This window comes from Lepidochelys kempii, chromosome 1 (assembly GCF_965140265.1).
Source record: "Lepidochelys kempii isolate rLepKem1 chromosome 1, rLepKem1.hap2, whole genome shotgun sequence".
NCBI classification, from domain to species: domain Eukaryota; kingdom Metazoa; phylum Chordata; order Testudines; family Cheloniidae; genus Lepidochelys; species Lepidochelys kempii.
The window spans coordinates 300,424,384-300,441,446 of NC_133256.1; the positions used below are offsets into that span (position 1 = coordinate 300,424,384).

At 42.2% G+C, this 17,063-nt stretch overlaps 1 protein-coding gene across 20 annotated transcripts in view; it reads right to left on the reverse strand.

Moving 5' to 3' along the window:
• Positions 1-17,063, reverse strand: part of IMMP2L (inner mitochondrial membrane peptidase subunit 2) — an 852,317-nt gene that overhangs the window by 668,122 nt on the left and 167,132 nt on the right. Inside the window, exon 4 of one of the 20 annotated variants that reach the window (XM_073328093.1) lies at positions 4,203-4,292. The exons of the other annotated variants lie outside the window; for them this stretch is intronic. Coding sequence (XP_073184194.1) covers positions 4,203-4,292 — 90 coding nt within the window. The remainder of the gene's footprint in view (positions 1-4,202; positions 4,293-17,063) is intronic. 20 annotated transcript variants of the gene reach the window in all.

A 17,063-nucleotide genomic window follows, 5' to 3' on the forward strand; every position in this document is an offset into this window, starting at 1 on the left:
CATGTGTCATAAATATAAAGGGAAGGGTAAACCCCTTTGAAATCCCTCCTGGCCAGGGGAAAGCTCCTCTCACCTGTAAAGGGTTAAGAAGCTAAAGGTAACCTCGCTGGCACCTGACCAAAATGACCAATGAGGAGACAAGATACTTTCAAAAGCTGGGAGGAGGGAGAGAAACAAAGGGTCTGTGTGTCTGTCTATATGCTGGTTTCTGCTGGGGATAGACCAGGAATGGAGTCTTAGAACTTTTAGTAAGTAATCTAGCTAGGTATGTGTTAGATTATGATTTCTTTAAATGGCTGAGAAAAGAATTGTGCTGAATAGAATAACTATTTCTGTCTGTGTATCTTTTTTGTAACTTAAGGTTTTGCCTAGAGGGGTTCTCTATGTTTTTGAATCTAATTACCCTGTAAGATATCTACCATCCTGATTTTACAGGGGGGATTTCTTTATTTCTATTTACTTCTATTTTTCTTAAAAGTCTTCTTGTAAGAAAACTGAATGCTTTTTCACTGTTCTCAGATCCAAGGGTTTGGGTCTGTGGTCACCTATGCAAATTGGTGAGGCTTTTTATCCAACATTTCCCAGGAAAGGGGAGGTGCAAGTGTTGGGAGGATTGTTCATTGTTCTTAAGATCCAAGGGTCTGGGTCTGTAGTCACCTAGGCAAATTGGTGAGGCTTTTTACCAAACCTTGTCCAGGAAGTGGGGTGCAAGGTTTTGGGAAGTATTTTGGGGGGAAAGACGCGTCCAAACAGCTCTTCCCCAGTAACCAGTATTAGTTTGGTGGTGGTAGCGGCCAATCCAAGGTGAACGGGTGGAATATTTTGTACCTGGGGGAAGTTTTGACCTAAGCTGGTAAAGATAAGCTTAGGAGGTTTTTCATGCAGGTCCCCACATCTGTACCCTAGAGTTCAGAGTGGGGGAGGAACCTTGACAGCATGACATACTGTTTGGAAAAAAATGGTGTAAGCAAGAGACTCCAAGATGCTGACCTTGATATATCTGGAGTAATGGAACAACTGGACAAAGCAAAGTCATACCTACAGTCTTACTGGTCAGATGAGGGATTTGAAAACGTTCCGAAGAGTGCATGGAAGTTGACAGAGGAACTTCACACTGAAGCTATTTTCCCACCCATTCAAGAATACAAAAGTCACTGAAGAAGAGGACATTTTGATAACGAGGCACGGGATAATCCCATAAGAGACCCCAAACAACAATTCAAAGTTAAATTCTTTAACCAGGTGCTAGATTGTGCAATACAGTCAGTTGAAGAACGTTTCATGCAGCTCAAGGAACACAGCAGTATATTTGGGATGTTGTATGACATTCCAAAACTACTCACTATACCTGAAGAAGACCTACACCAGCAATGCAGGGCACTAGAGACAGTGTCGACACATGATGACATGCACGATATTGATGTGAGTGATTTAGGTGATGAACTGAAAGCCCTTTCAAGATACATTTCAGCAGGATCAACTCCAAAGGCTGTTCTGGAATATATGTGCAGAAATAAGATTACCACCCTCTTTCCAAATGCTTTTGTTGCTTTGCACATACTTTTAACACTTCCTGTAACCGTTGCCAGTGCAGAACGCAGCTTCTCCAAGATGAAGTTAATAAAAACACATCTATGCTCCACAATGACACAGGAGAGGCTGGGCGGCCTTGCAACCATCTCAATAGAGCATGACCCAGACTGTGGACCTTCAGGAAGCAGTTCAAATCTTTGCAACCAAGAAGGCATGGAAAGCACCACTTTTATTATTCAAACAGATAAAAATGCCAGTGTTTACTATGCAGACAAGAAAAGTTACATTTGCTGATCAGGCGTTTAAAAGTTAAGTATTACTTAAAATTTTTGAACAAGGCATTTTAAGTTGTTAGTTCTCCTTTATTTGGGTAGGTAGCAGAGCAGTACCATGAGAGGAGTAGAACAGGAAGAAGGCAGAATTGAAACCTTTCTAAGTTTTAGCCCAAGCAAGGGGGCATGGGGACGTCATTTGAGCTCCCCGCCTCAGGTGTCAAAATGTTGTGGGCCGGCCCTGAGGATATAAATCCTGTTTTCAGCCTCAACTATCAGGTGGAAGATCCTCATATACAATGTTACAGATCCGACCATAAAGTCAGTAAGTGACACTCGCTGGGAGAGCTGCATTGACAGCATAAGGTCAGTGAGGTACAAAGTGACTGAGGTTTACGATGCCCTGCTGGAACTGGCACAGTCAAGTAAAACCAAGGCCAGAATCTGACACAAGGAGCAAAGCCTGGCAAACCAGATCACTGACTTCAGATTTCTGGTCTCAATTGTGGTTTGACACAAGTCAATGTTCCAAGTAAATGTTGTAAGGAAGGCACTACAAACTTAGTCGGTGGACTTCACAACCACTACTACTTTGATGAAAAGCTGCCTTGATTTTGTTGTGGCCTACAGAGACAAAGGATTTGAAGATGCCATCACTGCTGCCACAGAAAAGGCTATAAACTTAGGAGTTGAACCTATCTTCAAGGAAACTCGTATTCATCGGAAGAAGAGATAGTTTGGTTTTGAGGGCAGAGATGAGGTGATGGGAAGCTTGGAAGAAAAATTAAAGAGGGAGATTTTTTGCTCACTTATTGACACGGCTTGAGTGTCCGTCAAAGAAAGGTATGGACAAATGAAGCACCACGAAAAGCACCCCCCACCCCCCCCGGCGGCCGCCCGAGCGCCCCCAGCCCCAGAGTACCGGGCTGCGGGTGGCACAGTCCCAGGTGCCCCAATCAGCCTGGGCCATGGAAGAGTGGTAACTGCAGGAGGGAGCCTGGGGGCGGAGCATGGGCAGGGCCATGTCAGCCTCCCCCAGCCTATGATACCCTCCACCCAGGTTTTGAAATGCATTTTCCTGAGAGTTAGCCCTATTTAGTTAATTCCCACTGTGAGACAAGAGCACACAAATGTGGCACCATCGCCAACAAAAACACTTTACTTCAATTGCTAACTACCCCAGCCTCTCTCTCAAATCACACAAATCTGACCTACCAGTAAGGACAGTAAGGACAGGAAAGTCCATTACACACACACACCATACTGCATCAGTCTCATGGTCCATCTAGTCCAATGTCCTGTCACCAACAGTAGCCAACACCAAATACTTCAGAGGAAAGTGCAAGAAATCCCACTGCAAGGCAGATGTGGGGCAAGCTGCTCCCCAGAACAGTCTCATCCTTATTCTTAGGAGTTAGAGGCTGGTTTAAAACATCCACATTTCACCTTTTTTCTTTCAATACTTTCAATACTCCTTTGTTATCATTAAAGATTATAACCCTGGATAGTTATGTTATTCATATAAACATCCAGATCCTCTTTGAATCTTACAAAGTTTCTGTCCTCAGTGATATCTTAGAGCAATGAATCCCACAGTCTAATTATGTTGTACGTAAAAAAGTATTTCCTTTTATTCGTTTTGAATTTGCCACCTTTTAGTTTAGTTGCATGTACTCTTGTTCTGGTGTTTAAGTCAGGGAGAACAGGAGTTCCCAATCTACCTTTTCTATTTCCTCTCCTTTCTAAAGTAAACAATCCCAGTCATTTTAATCTCTCTTCATATGAGAGTTTTCATTGCCCCTAATTCTGCAATATCCATTTTTAAGACAGAGTAACCAGTACTGCACAGATTATTCCAGATAAGGCTGTGCCAATGATATATATATTGATATTATAATATTTTCCACATTATTCTTCATTCCATTTTTATGCAGTCTAAAATCTTTTTTACCATAGCTTCACACTGAGCAGATATCTTGACAGCTCCTTTTCTTGATTCAATACAGTTAATTTATAACCCTATAAGATATAAGACGAACTCATTTTTTCCCTCTAATGTGCATTACTTTGTATTTATCAACAATTAACTTCAAATCCCTCTGAAGTTTCTTACAGACTTCTCTGGGCTTGACTAACCTAAATAATTGTGTGTCATCCACAAATTTTGCTACCTCACTACAGGTGACCCCTTTTTTCAATTGGTTAATACAATATTTTATATAAAAACTTACTCATTACAACCACATTCATCCAAACTATTTTGACACTCAGATAAACAGGGGTTCAAATAACTGGATAAAAGACTTGGTGGCTCACCCTGGTGACATAACTGAGACTTGGATAAAACAAGGCAGAATGAGCAGGCAACAGACATTAATTCCAATACTTTAAACTTACAATTCAGTATGGTTAATGAGGTATAATGTACCAACACTGATTCTGCTGCTTATTCTGTGCATCTGCTGTTTTTGTTTTGTTTCTCTTTTCCTTTAAAAAAAAAGGCAGCACAGTTATCAATAGACATGGAGATGCATTCACCAGAAAATTATACTAAAATAATACCAAGTGCTAGAGTTCAAAAATTTTCAGAATTAAAATAGAAATAATTGAACATTGATCTAGATTGACAGCAAATGTGTGAGAACTTAAGACCTTGCTTTCTGAGGCCAGCCCTCTAATCATGCAGTTGAGACAAGAAAAGCAACTTTTAAAGATGGATTATTTTTTCTTACCATGCCATGTGCCAATTTTGTCTTTGATCAAATAGACCCAGAAAAAAGTATCATACAACTCTAACAAAAGCCACATTAAAGGACCTTTATGGTTGCAAGAGAAAATATCAGAAAGCAAAAATAGGACAATTTACAATTAAAGGTTCCTCCAGCCAGACACACACAGTGCACAAAAATAGCAGTGAAAGGATGCCCTGTTGTGCTTCAGGGGACTCAGTCAATTATTTTGCTTTTGTTGCCATCTCACAACTATTATGAATAGGGGAGTCCCTTGATAATCCCATTAAGACAAATATAAATTAGTATTGCAGATCAGCATTAGCTGTTCCACAGTTCAGGTTACAACTAACTTTTCAACATCAAAAAAAGAAAGGAAGAAATGTTGGCCTCAAAACGGGCAAATGGATTTTAAAAAGTAAGGAACAAATTAAAATACATATGAAATAACAGTCTAGTTCTGAATAAAAACACAGCTAGGACTATTAAAATGTAGACACAAACTAAAATACACAGATTAGCATGTTATATATTGAGATAGTATTGTATAGTAACAAATGTCAACAAACAGTGAATTTGTATTTTAGTGTTATGTTGCCCTTAAGGTTAAAACTGACCAGTTGACACCATGTAAAACATGCCAGTCCCTGTCTATGAGTGTTTAACACCATGCTAGATGCTACAATTCCTTCAGGTTATGTTGTAATCCAACGTAATTTTCTGGTATAAATGTTTTTTAAAGAGTTGAAAATACGACATGATTTGGAAGAGATTACCATATTAAATATTTATAGTGGTATTCTGAAACTTCAGTATGTCCTCCTCACCCTTTTTTTTTTTTTTTTGGCCACAGTAGATAATGCAACTCCTATAAAGTTCATGGTGTCATCTATAATTTGCAATGTCAGAATATAAAAAGTTTGTTCTTTTATTAGAAAAAGTGTAAGTTTAAGTTGCTTAGCTTGGCTAATTTCCCAACTTTTAATCAAATTCCTCTGCCATCCATAGGACAAGTACTCTCTTTAGATATCTCCAAAGGTTTCCAATATGCCTGTGATTTTCAGAATGGCAATATATCATAGAATCATAGAATATCAGGGTTGGAAGGGACCTCAGGAGGTCAACCCCTGCTCAAAGCAGGACCAATCCCCAACTAAATCATCCCAGCCAGGGCTTTGTCAAGCCTGACCTTAAAAACTTCTAAGGAAGGAGATTCTACCACCTCCCTAGGTAACGCATTCCAGTGTTTCACCACCCTCCTAGTGAAAAAGTTTTTCCTAATATCCAACCTAAACCTCCCCCCTGCAACTTGAGACCGTTACTCCTCGTTCTGTCATCTGCTACCACTGAGAACAGTCTAGAGCCATCCTCTTTGGAACCCCCTTTCAGGTAGTTGAAAGCAGCTATCAAATCCCCCCTCATTCTTCTCTTCCGCACACTAAACAATCCCAGTTCCCTCAGCCTCTCCTCATAAGTCATGTGTTCCAGTCCCCTAATCATTTTTGTTGCCCTCTGCTAGACTCTTTCCAATTTTTCCACATCCTTCTTGTAGTGTGGGGCCCAAAACTGGACACAGTACTCCAGATGAGGCCTCACCAATGTTGAATAGAGGGGAACAATCACGTCCCTCGAACTGCTGGCAATGCCCCTACTTATACATCCCAAAATGCCATTGGCCTTCTTGGCAACAAAGACTCACTGCTGACTCATATCCAGCTTCTCGTCCACTGTAACCCCTAGGTCCTTTTCCGCAGAACTGCTGCCGAGCCATTCGGTCCCTAGTCTGTAGCGGTGCATGGGATTCTTCCGTCCTAAGTGCAGAACTCTGCTCTTGTCCTTGTTGAACCTCATCAGATGTCTTTTGGCCCAATCCTCTAATTTGTCTAGGTCCCTCTGTATCCTATCCCTACCCTCCAGTGTATCTACCTCTCCTCCCAGTTTAGTGTCATCTGCAAACTTGCTGAAGGTGCAATCCACACCATCCTCCAGATCATTTATGAAGATATTGAACAGAACCGGCCCCAGGACCAACCCTTGGGGCACTCTGCTTGATACCAGCTGCCAACTAGACATGGAGCCCATTGAGCCCAACGATCTAGCCAGCTTTCTATCCACCTTATAGTCCATTCATCCAGCCCACACTTCTTTAACTTGCTGGCAAGAATACTGTGGGAGACCATGTCAAAAGCTTTGCTAAACTCAAGGAACAACATGTCCACTGCTTTCCCCTCATCCACAGAGCCAGTTATCTCATCATAGAAGGCAATTAGATTAGTCAGGCATGACTTGCCCTTGGTGAATCCATGCTGACTGTTCCTATCACTTTCCTCTCCTCTAAGTGCTTCAGAATTGATTCCTTGAGGACCTGCTCCATGATTTTTCCAGGGACTGAGGTGAGGCTGACTGGCCTGTAGTTCCCAGGATCCTCCTTCTTCCCTTTTTTAAGATGGGCACAACATTAGCCTTTTTCCAATCATCCGGGACCTTCCCCGATCGCCATCCGCCAACTCCTTTAGCACTCTCGGATGCAGTGCACCCGGCCCCATGGACTTGTGCTCCTCCAGCTTTTCTAAATAGTCCCAAACCACTTCTTTCATCACAGAGGGCTGGTCACCTCCTCCCCATGCTGTGCTGCCCAGCGCAGCAGTCTGGGAGCTGACCTTGTTGGTGAAGACAGAGGCAAAAAAAGCATTGAGTACATTAGCTTTTTCCACATCCTCTGTCACTAGGTTGCCTCCCTCATTTAATAAGGGGCCCACACTTTCCTTGATTTTCTTCTTGTTGCTAACATACCTGAAGAAACCCTTCTTGTTACTCTTAACATCGCTTGCTAGCTGCACCTCCAGGTGTGATTTGGCCTTCCTGATTTCACTCCTGCATACCCAAGCAATATTTTTATACTCTTCCCTGGTCATTTGTCCCAGTCTTCCACTTCTTGTAAGCTTCTTTTTTGTGTTTAAGATCAGCAAGGATTTCACTGTTAAGCCAAGCTGGTCGCCTGCCATATTTACTATATACATATAGATGTTCTGTTAATTGCATGCCAGAACTGTTTTGCACACTACAACATGTAAATTATGCATGTATTTTAAATATGCAGGAAAATATTTTTAGAATGAATTAATAACCTGTTTAGATTTTTTTTAAGCCAGGCCTGAAGGGCACATCCTTTACAACTAAGAATTCCAATACTAAACACTTAGATTTAAAATTGTGTATGGAGAACTTCGATATTTCTAAGAAGTGAAAATGAAGACTTAGAGATTTATTGTTTCAATATATGGGGTATTATGCAGGTACAGTAACTCCTATTAGTACTAATGGAAGTTCTGAACATACATGCCCCACACATTAATGGGAGAACAAACCCTTAGGTCCTATTTATCAGCCACTCTAATAAACACTAGATTTACAAAACAATTTGGATCCAATGAATAAACCGTTAAAGTATGTGTTTCAAAATTAATTGATACCAAAACTCCCTGATGAGTTCACAGTGGAATGTGTCAAGCTATGAAAAAATTTTTAATGAGGGTGCTGTCAAGATATAAATATATTCTACATGTTCAATATTTTAAGCTAATTAAAAGTGGTATAGAACTGGCTAAGAGAAGCCCTTTTGCTTTTCTTTCTTCCTTTTTTTAATATAACATATTCAGTTTCTCTCCAGGATTGTTTTTTTATACCATAACACAAAATTGTGCATGTCCAACCACATATAACAGCAACCACGTATCCTACAGTAGTGTTTCTCAACAACCAAACCATGGACTGGAGCCAGTCCCTGAGATCTCTCTGACACGATTTAGGAAGGCAGTAAGCCAGTCCCTGGTATCAAAAAGGTTGAGAAACACAGTCTTACAGTATTGATTTGTTTGTTATTTTCTACCATTGCTTCAGGCAAATAGGTTTGTGTGAGCATCAAGCACTGGAAGAATATACAATTTAAAATTATTTTTAAAATCGAAGCGAGGCAAAGGATTTCAGACATCATTTGCCACACATTTGCTATATTTAAAATTAATTTTGACCGCTAAATTTGACAATGAAAACTAACCCTGACCCATTTAATATACTGTGCAAAAGTCGGAAGATATCAATCAGCAACCAGCAAATAATTTAGCATAATAGAACAGCATGGACTGTCTTTTCTGAGGGGATGACCAGTTTGGCTTTAGTCTTTTATCAAAGATGTAAATCACCTTTTAAGACCTGGGCTACACTGGGGGGGGGGGGGGGGTTCTGAGCTAAGATACGCAACTTCAGCTACGCTATTCCCTTAGCTGAAGTCCAAGTATCTCAGTTCAACTTACCTGGCCGTCCTCACGGCGGCGAGTCAACCGCGGTGGCTCCCCCGTCAACTCCGCTTACTCGTCCTGCTGAGATGGCGTACAGGCGTCGATTCAGGGATCGATTTATCGCGTCTAGACGAGACGTGATAAATCGATCCCTGCTAGATCGATCACTACTCGCCGATCTGGCGGGTAGCAAAGACGTACCCTAAGACTTTTAGTTGTGACATATAAATTGTAAGCGTGCTGAGTTTTTATTCATCCTCCATCCGCTTAACTACTTTAAATTCTCATGGTAGGCACCAATACATGCCAACTGTTCCAATAGTTCTATGACTATCCTGAGTTTTACATACCCATCACAGGCTCTATTTGCTGCTTCTACCTGCCATAAAAAGAGTAATACCATCTCCCAACATACCAAATGGTCAAGATATGGATGGACACTCCATTATTATCAGTTATTATCAACCCCAAGCGTTCAGTCATCATAAGTCAAACCGACAAAATCATGAAATGGACTTAAAAACCATGATATTAAAAAAATAATACATTATGCTTTCCACCTATCTTCTGATTTTTTTTTCACGTTTAGGGAGAGCTCCCCACCCCCAGTTTGCATGGGAGCATCTCAGGTTCCATATTCCATCTTAAATACACACACAAAAATGCAGGCCTACCAGTTTGCTACTTAGAGGGGACACCACAAACACACTCCTATCCCTAGGGTATGAGGAGCTGCCTTTCTAGCACTGTTGTGCTCTTCATACCTAGACAGGATACTTTATTTTCCTTCCATGCTCTCTCACATTATCCTGTCCCCTACGTAAATCTAATCATCACTTGCCTCCTGTATCTCCCTCACCGGGTATGTCTAAACTGCAAAGAAAACCCCTCAGTACTGAGTCTCAGAGGCCGGGTCAATTGACTCAGGCTCGTGGGGCTCAGGCTGTGGGGTTATAAATAGCAGTGTAGACATTCCCACTCCAGCTCTGATTCCTAGCTCTGAATCCTGGCAGTGGAGGAGGATCTCAGATGCTTATTCTAAGCAGAAACATGTCCTGCTAGTTTTACCCCATAGCATGAGCCTTGCAAGCCAGTCAATTGGTCCAGGTTCTGAGAATCGCAGCCACTTTGTGTGTCACTTTGTGGTGGGGTGTCTGCCCCACACTGGGCTCTAAGGGGTTAATAGATCCCTAGGGAGGCTGCGCAGGAGGCAGCCAATCAGGTCCATACTCACTCTGGCTGGTGCCGTGAGTGGCACAGTGCATAAGCACTTGTTTAAAACTTTTCAGGAACACGGGAAGGGAGTTCTGAATCTTAACTTTCACTTTCTGTTGTGACTATATTGCCAATGGTACCTATGTGTGTTTTAGCTACGCTGCTACCATAGAACTACGTCATAGAACTACGCTGCATCAGACCAAGAGCAAAGGGTCTAGAGGGTGAACACGGCAGACAGCCTGGAGAAGGGAAGAGTGGACAGGAGAAAGGTCCTGGAGTCCCAGCAAGAAAAGGAGAGGGAGGTGTATTAGGACGTAATGGGACTTATCTGACAGCAAACACAGACGCTGCAGACTCTTGTGGACCTACATGTTCAACAATCACGGGCTTGCCTTCCTTTGTAATCCAGAGAGAACTCTAATTACAGCATCTCGCTACACACAACATTAGCATTCCACATGGCATCAGGGCCATATTCCTTCGCCTACCACTCCTCCGGGGGACATTAAGGCCAACCAAGGTTCCCATACACTGATCTGTGAAAGTGGTTGTTGTATGTGAAGTTAAAAATGGACATGAATGTTCTTTCCCCTTGTTAAGTTCTGTGCCATTAATATATTAAGTTTTTAGTGTATTTGCTTTTAAATTACACAGAGTTTTCTTTGCACTGAATAAAACTCTATTATTTGGAAAGTAATTCCTCTCTACTAGTTCACATTATATACTGCAGAGTACCTAGCAGTTCTGAAAGCTTACTTGTTACTGTACAGTGTGATATAAGGTCATAACAAATACAGTGTAATAATCATAAATGTACAGCAGGCACTGAAAATTTAATAGGTGCACTGATCGTGTTGTATTTATAGATGTACACCAAGCACCACACAATTTCTAACAGGCCCCAAAACAGCAGGGTCAGGTAGAGCACAGTTCAGCACAACAAATTACTGTGGCTCACTGCTCTTTCAAAGCCTCCCTGAGTCATATAGCTACACCTAGAGCTTGTCTAATAGCTCTTGTGTATGGCTGTTCCCACTCAATAGATAGCCGCTCCATCTCCACTGTGGTGGCAACTTTTTCCCCTTTGCTTCACAAGTTATTATGCAGGAACAGCAGGCAACTATAACCACTGGGATGTTTTTTCACTGCGATCCAATCTTGTGAGTAAACACTACCAGTCTTTCAGTCTACCAAAAGCACATACAAATGTCATTCTGCACCTACTGACCCGGTAGTTCAATCTTTCCTTGGTGCCTTCGAGGTGGCTGGAGTATCACTTCATGAGCCAGGGGAGCAAGGTGTAGGCGGAGTCCCGCAGGATTACTACTGGCTTTTCAACATTGCCAATGGTAATCTGCTGGTCAGGAAAGAAAGTCCCTGCTTGTAGCTTTCTAAACAGTCCTGTGTTCTTAAAGATGGGAGCATCATGCACCTTCCCTCGCCAGCCAACATTTTGGTGAAGCATCCCTGGTGATCCACAAATGCTTGCATAACCATAGAAAAGTAGCCCTTTCTATTGATGTACTCTGTGGCAAGGTGATCAGGTGCCAAAATATGGACATGCATGTAATTTATTGTTCCACCGCAGCTTGGGAACCCCATTGCTACAATTCCATCCACTATGTGCTGCACATTGCAAGACTCCCCTCTCACTCAACCAATTGAGAATGAGCTGGAAGATGGAGATTAGCAATTTGTAGGCTTGGCTTAATTTGATTTTTATATATATAATTTCAATGGATAATATTACTGTTTCTTTTAAGCATTTAATTTTTTTATCTATTTAAATTTTCATAGTTGTGCAAAATTATGGGTTGTAAGCATTTTTTTTCTATTTTTACTTATCTGAATTTTCACAGTGGTGGGAAATTAAGTAATTATTTAATGACAGTGGATGCTGACATTCCAAAATACCAAAAGTTAAAGCTTTATAACCATCAACAACATATGTCAAAATATATGGCGAAAACAGCCTTAAATCAAACTCTACTAAAGTTTTCATGCAATGTTTTTCTTACTTTGCTTATCTGTAAAAAATCATTCATTTATGCGTGGATGGTGAAATCAACATTTACCAATAAAAGTCCAATCCTTCCAAGCCTACATATATGCTACCTACTCCCTCATAACAAAGCAGACACCAGCACAAAAAGGCTGCCAAACTCTCTGAGCCTGAGGACTAAGTAAGGCTAGATGAGGGAGAAGCTGGCTAAAGCTCTACACCAGGCTAAGGTACACCCTGTTCTAGGAGGAGAACTGGGGATACAGAGCTTAAGGAGAGAGACAATAGCTGCTTGAGTGACTCATGCTCAGGAGCCCAGTGTTCCATAAAGAGGCAGAGACTGGTGAGTTGAACCCAGGAATGGCAAAATACTTTTGTTTGTGTTAATGTGGAAGTATTTTTGAAAGGAGTATTTATTCTGGGACTTTCAGTAGGGGGACTGAACTTTTAAGTGACCTGACTGGAGGGCTAGGCCACAAAAGACCTAGAGAGAAGTAGCAAACAGGAGGCAGTGACCAAGGAGAAGGCTGAGCAACTCAGCCACAAGGCCATGCTGGCCAGTGAATTGTTTCTGGACACGTGGAGCTTGCTCTGTGGTGAGACCCATTTGGGTAAGGGTGTAAATTCATATTAAGAAATTAATGGGCACCATTAAAAAACAAGTATTGTGGTACTTGTGATAAAAATCACTAGAGTTAGCAATACTGGTTCACTGCTTTCCACTTCCCCTGCCTCATATGCTCCTCTGTATTCCTGCTGCAAAGTCTGATTTTAGAATAGAATGCAGAGTGGCACCAAGGCCATGAGAGGAATAGAAGAATTACTAACTATGCATCTGATGAAGTGCGCTGCAGCTCACGAAAGCTTATACTCAAATAAATTTGTTAGTCTCTAACAAGTACTCCTCGTTCTTTTTGCTAATACAGACTAACACGGCTACCACTCTGAAACTTGTAACCTAACACAGTAATAGCAAATCACCCCTTGTTTTGAAGCTGCACTACTCTTCCGCAGCACTCAGATCTTCTAGACCTGTGTGTATGTTGGGAGGGTGGGAAGAGAGAAAGAGAGTGCACATCAATTCCTGAAGGAGTCAAAGAGAGGCCATAACTTCCGATGAGATGGAGAGGCAGAGAAACTATAAAATCTGGAGTTGGGAGGAAAACCAAGACCATCAAAATCTGTTGCAGCTAGCAATATAAGTCGGGTAGGCACAGAAAAAATAGGAAAAGCAGATATGGAGGAATTTCAGAAAGAGGGTGGGTGGAAAGACTAGGATGGGCACAGAAAAGAGAGAGAGATAAGGACATATAGTAAGAGATTCCCGTGTTTCTATGTGCCACAGAGAGAAGGGAGGATGCCAGAGGAAGGAAATAGAACTATCTTCCTCCTGAACAACACACCAGATAATGGGAGTAGGCCACTAGGCCTTCTCATACAATTCTATTCTTACCTTGAGACAAGTATTGGTCAGGGATGATCCTGGTATACATAATCCTCCCTCCCTTATGCAGGGAATGGACTAGATGAACTTTTGAGGTCCCTTTCAGACCTATATTTATCTGATTCTCCTTAATTTCTCCCCGATGTCTCACGTAAACAACATTAATTTTTCATACCAGTTTCAAGGAACTTTAAATAAAGAATCAACATACATGGCTTCCTTGTTTACCTTCTTTCAAAATCCTTTTTCTGCAATGCATTATCAAGGACAGAATAAAGCTCTCCATCCTTACTCACCCCAAAGCTGCTTACTTAATTGCAGGATACTACAATCAACAAGACAGTCTGTGTATTATAAATCATTACAAACTCATTAGATAACTGGTCTTCAGAATTCATTCTGATGTTGCAATAAGTACTGTGACAAAGCTCTGTCCTTGTCTCCATGGGTCCTGCATTTCCTGGCGGATTTTCCTAGCCTCAGAGGCTCACTGTGACCCTCCACGTAACCCTTCTCTCTCTAGAGACAAGGGTCACAGTCTACTGAGCCATTTTCATCATAAGCCAGCGAGGGAGGTAGGGGGAAGCTATCCTCCCTTGCACAGTCTCTGTTGTCTCCCAGTCTCAGTGATTAATCAGAGGGGGCCCGGGCCCGCCCTCTACTCCGGACTCCAGCCCAGGGACCCTAATAGTATCAGCTATGGTAGCTGACTTTTTAGAAATATGACACGTACAATTCCCTGGGCTACTTCCCCACAGCAGCCCCCACTTCCTCAGGCTCCACTTCACCCTTACCTCAGGGCCTCCTTCCTTGTGTCTGATATGGTGTATACTGCTCAGTCTCTCCAACAGCGCAACTTCCTCCCACAGCTCCTGACATCCGCCCCCACCTGACGAACTGGGAGGCTTTTAACTAGTTTCAGCCAGTCCCCGATTGGCTTCAGGTGTCCCAATCAACCTAGCATTCTCCCTGCCTTCTGGAAAGTTCTTAATTGGCCCCAGGTGTCTTAACTGATCTGGAGCAGCTGCCATTTAACTTATCCTGGTACCAGCAATTTGTTTAGCCTGGAGCTAATATATCTATTTCCCACTACTTTTCTATAGCCATCTGGCCTTGCCTCATCATAGTACCCATTTGCGTAGCTCTCAGAGCATTGTGTATTTCTGATTATTTGTTAAATACGCTAACTTTCCTCCTTAGAGACTGAGGCTACTAACTTCATTTTTAAAAACTTCATCAAACTTAAAAGACTATTGAAAATGAAAATAAAATACAGTATATAAGTAAGTTAAAATATGTTGTAAGAAGTACCATGGTATTTGAGTGCCGTTTAGTAAAGTATCAATTGTTCTAATGTATTAAGAGGTGCCTCAAATGCCATGTATTCATTTATGACATCTGCTCTGAAAACTAAATGGGATCCAAACAAACATAAAAAATGCAGTATGCAAGTAAGATCAAATGAATCTGACAATCTGTATTTGTATTCAGAGGTCCACAATAACAAAGAGGACCACTGATGCGGTCTCACAAGATGCCACAATAAATCAGGTACTTCACCATTGAGGGCACGTGAAGCATGCTGCCCTTGCCTCTTCACTATCAGTGAGTATCCACCTCTTACTCCCATTTGATGGTAAGACTCTTGACCCAGTGAGACCCCACCTCCTAATGGAGGCTCCTTCATGTGCACCTTCCCCCTGACTATTCCTATATCTAGCTCAAAGCTCCACATTCTGCTATCTCCCAGTATCACCTGTCTTCTTTTGTTCTCTCTGGTTCCAGGCTCCCCTCCAACTCCATCTCTTCTCTGCTTCTAATAGCAGCACCTTCTTTCCCCTCCCAACTTCCCCTCCAAGCCCTTTTCTGAATAATCCTCTAGTTACTCCTTTTCCTTCCTTCTCCAACTCCTCCATGTGGAAGAAAAACAAAGCTCAGCCCAATTTCCTCTCTTGCTCAGAAGCTTGACAGGAACAGTACCTGGGCAAGTAAAAGTGTCAGGTTTCCTGACCACTAGAAGAAACCAGCTGGAGCTGGAGATGGGCGCAAAGACATCAAGCTGTCTGTCAGTAGGAAGGAAGGTACAGAGGGGTGAGTGCAAGCGGAGAAAAGAGAAAAAATTATTACTAACCTTCAGTAAGCATTCTTCTTTGAGATGTACTGCACATGTCCATTCTACCCTAGGTATGTGTGCAGCCTGAACACGGTTGCTGGAAATTTTTCCCCTCAGTGGTCCCTGTTGGGGCAACTTGAGTGCCCTTTGCTGCTGTGCACCTATAGCACCGGTATAAAATTCCCAGCCACCCCACACTCTGTCATTTCCTTCTTTCCTGAAAACTCCGATGTAGAGGGCCAAGAGGACAGGTTGCGCAATGGATATGTGCAACACATGTCAAAGAACAACAGTTACAGAAGATTAGTACGGTAATCATTTTTTCTTCTTCAGCTGGCTGCACATATGCATTCCACTCTAGGTGACTCCCAAGCAGTTGAATAGGTGGAGGGATAAGAGTTCATGGACACACTGGCTGAGAACAGCTCAACAAAATTTGGCATAATCTCTGGAATGCTGAGTGATGGCGTAATGGGAGGAGAATGTGCGTACCAGTGACCAGATGGCTGGTTTACAAATGTCCTGAACAGAGATCTGCACTAAGAATGCTGACGGTGATGCTCGTGACCTTGTGGAATGAGCAGTCAGGATAGCTGATAGTAAAACATCTGCCTGATTGTAACAAGCACAAATAGATGAAGTGATCCAGGATGAAATTGTCTGTGAAGATACTTGGAAACCCGTCCTCCTGTCAGCTACAGCTATGAAGAGTTTTGTGGACCTTCGGAATGGTTTAGTTCTTCCTATGTAGAAAGCAAGGGCTCGTCTAATATCCAGTGAGTGAATACATTGTTCATTCCTATTTACATGCGGCTTTGGGTAAAAGACAGATAGATAGAGAGCCCAGTTGCGATGAAATTGTGAAACCACTTTCGGTAGGAAACTGGGGTGAGGACATAAATAAACCTTATCTTTAAAGAAGACTCTGCATGGAGGCTCTGATGTGAGGGCACAGAATTCCGAGAGCCTTCTGGCTGAAGTGGTGGCCACTAAGAAAACCACTTTCCAGGAGAGGTATAATAAGGAGCAAGTTGCCAAAGGTTCAAAGAGTGGTCCCATAAGTTTCTATAAGACTAAGTTCAGGTGCCAGGGGTGAACGGGCTCTCTTACTTGAGGGACTAGCCCTTCTACACCTTTAAGGAATCAGACAGACATCATTTGAAAAAAAAGAACAGTTATCCACCATCGGATGGAAAGCTGACACTGCTGCAAGGTGAACCTTGATAAAGGCAATTGCTAAGCCTCGTTGTTTCAGGTTCAATAGATATTCAAGAATGTCTTGTACTGATGAACACATGGGCGAGACTCTGCGTTGGGATGCCCAGAGAACTGCTTCCACTTCTAGAGATAAGCAGCCCTGTTTGAGTGCTTTCTACTACCTAGTAGGATCTGACGAACTTGCTCTGAGCAAGCTTGCTCTATGGGATTTCGCCATAGAGCTTCTAGGCCATTAT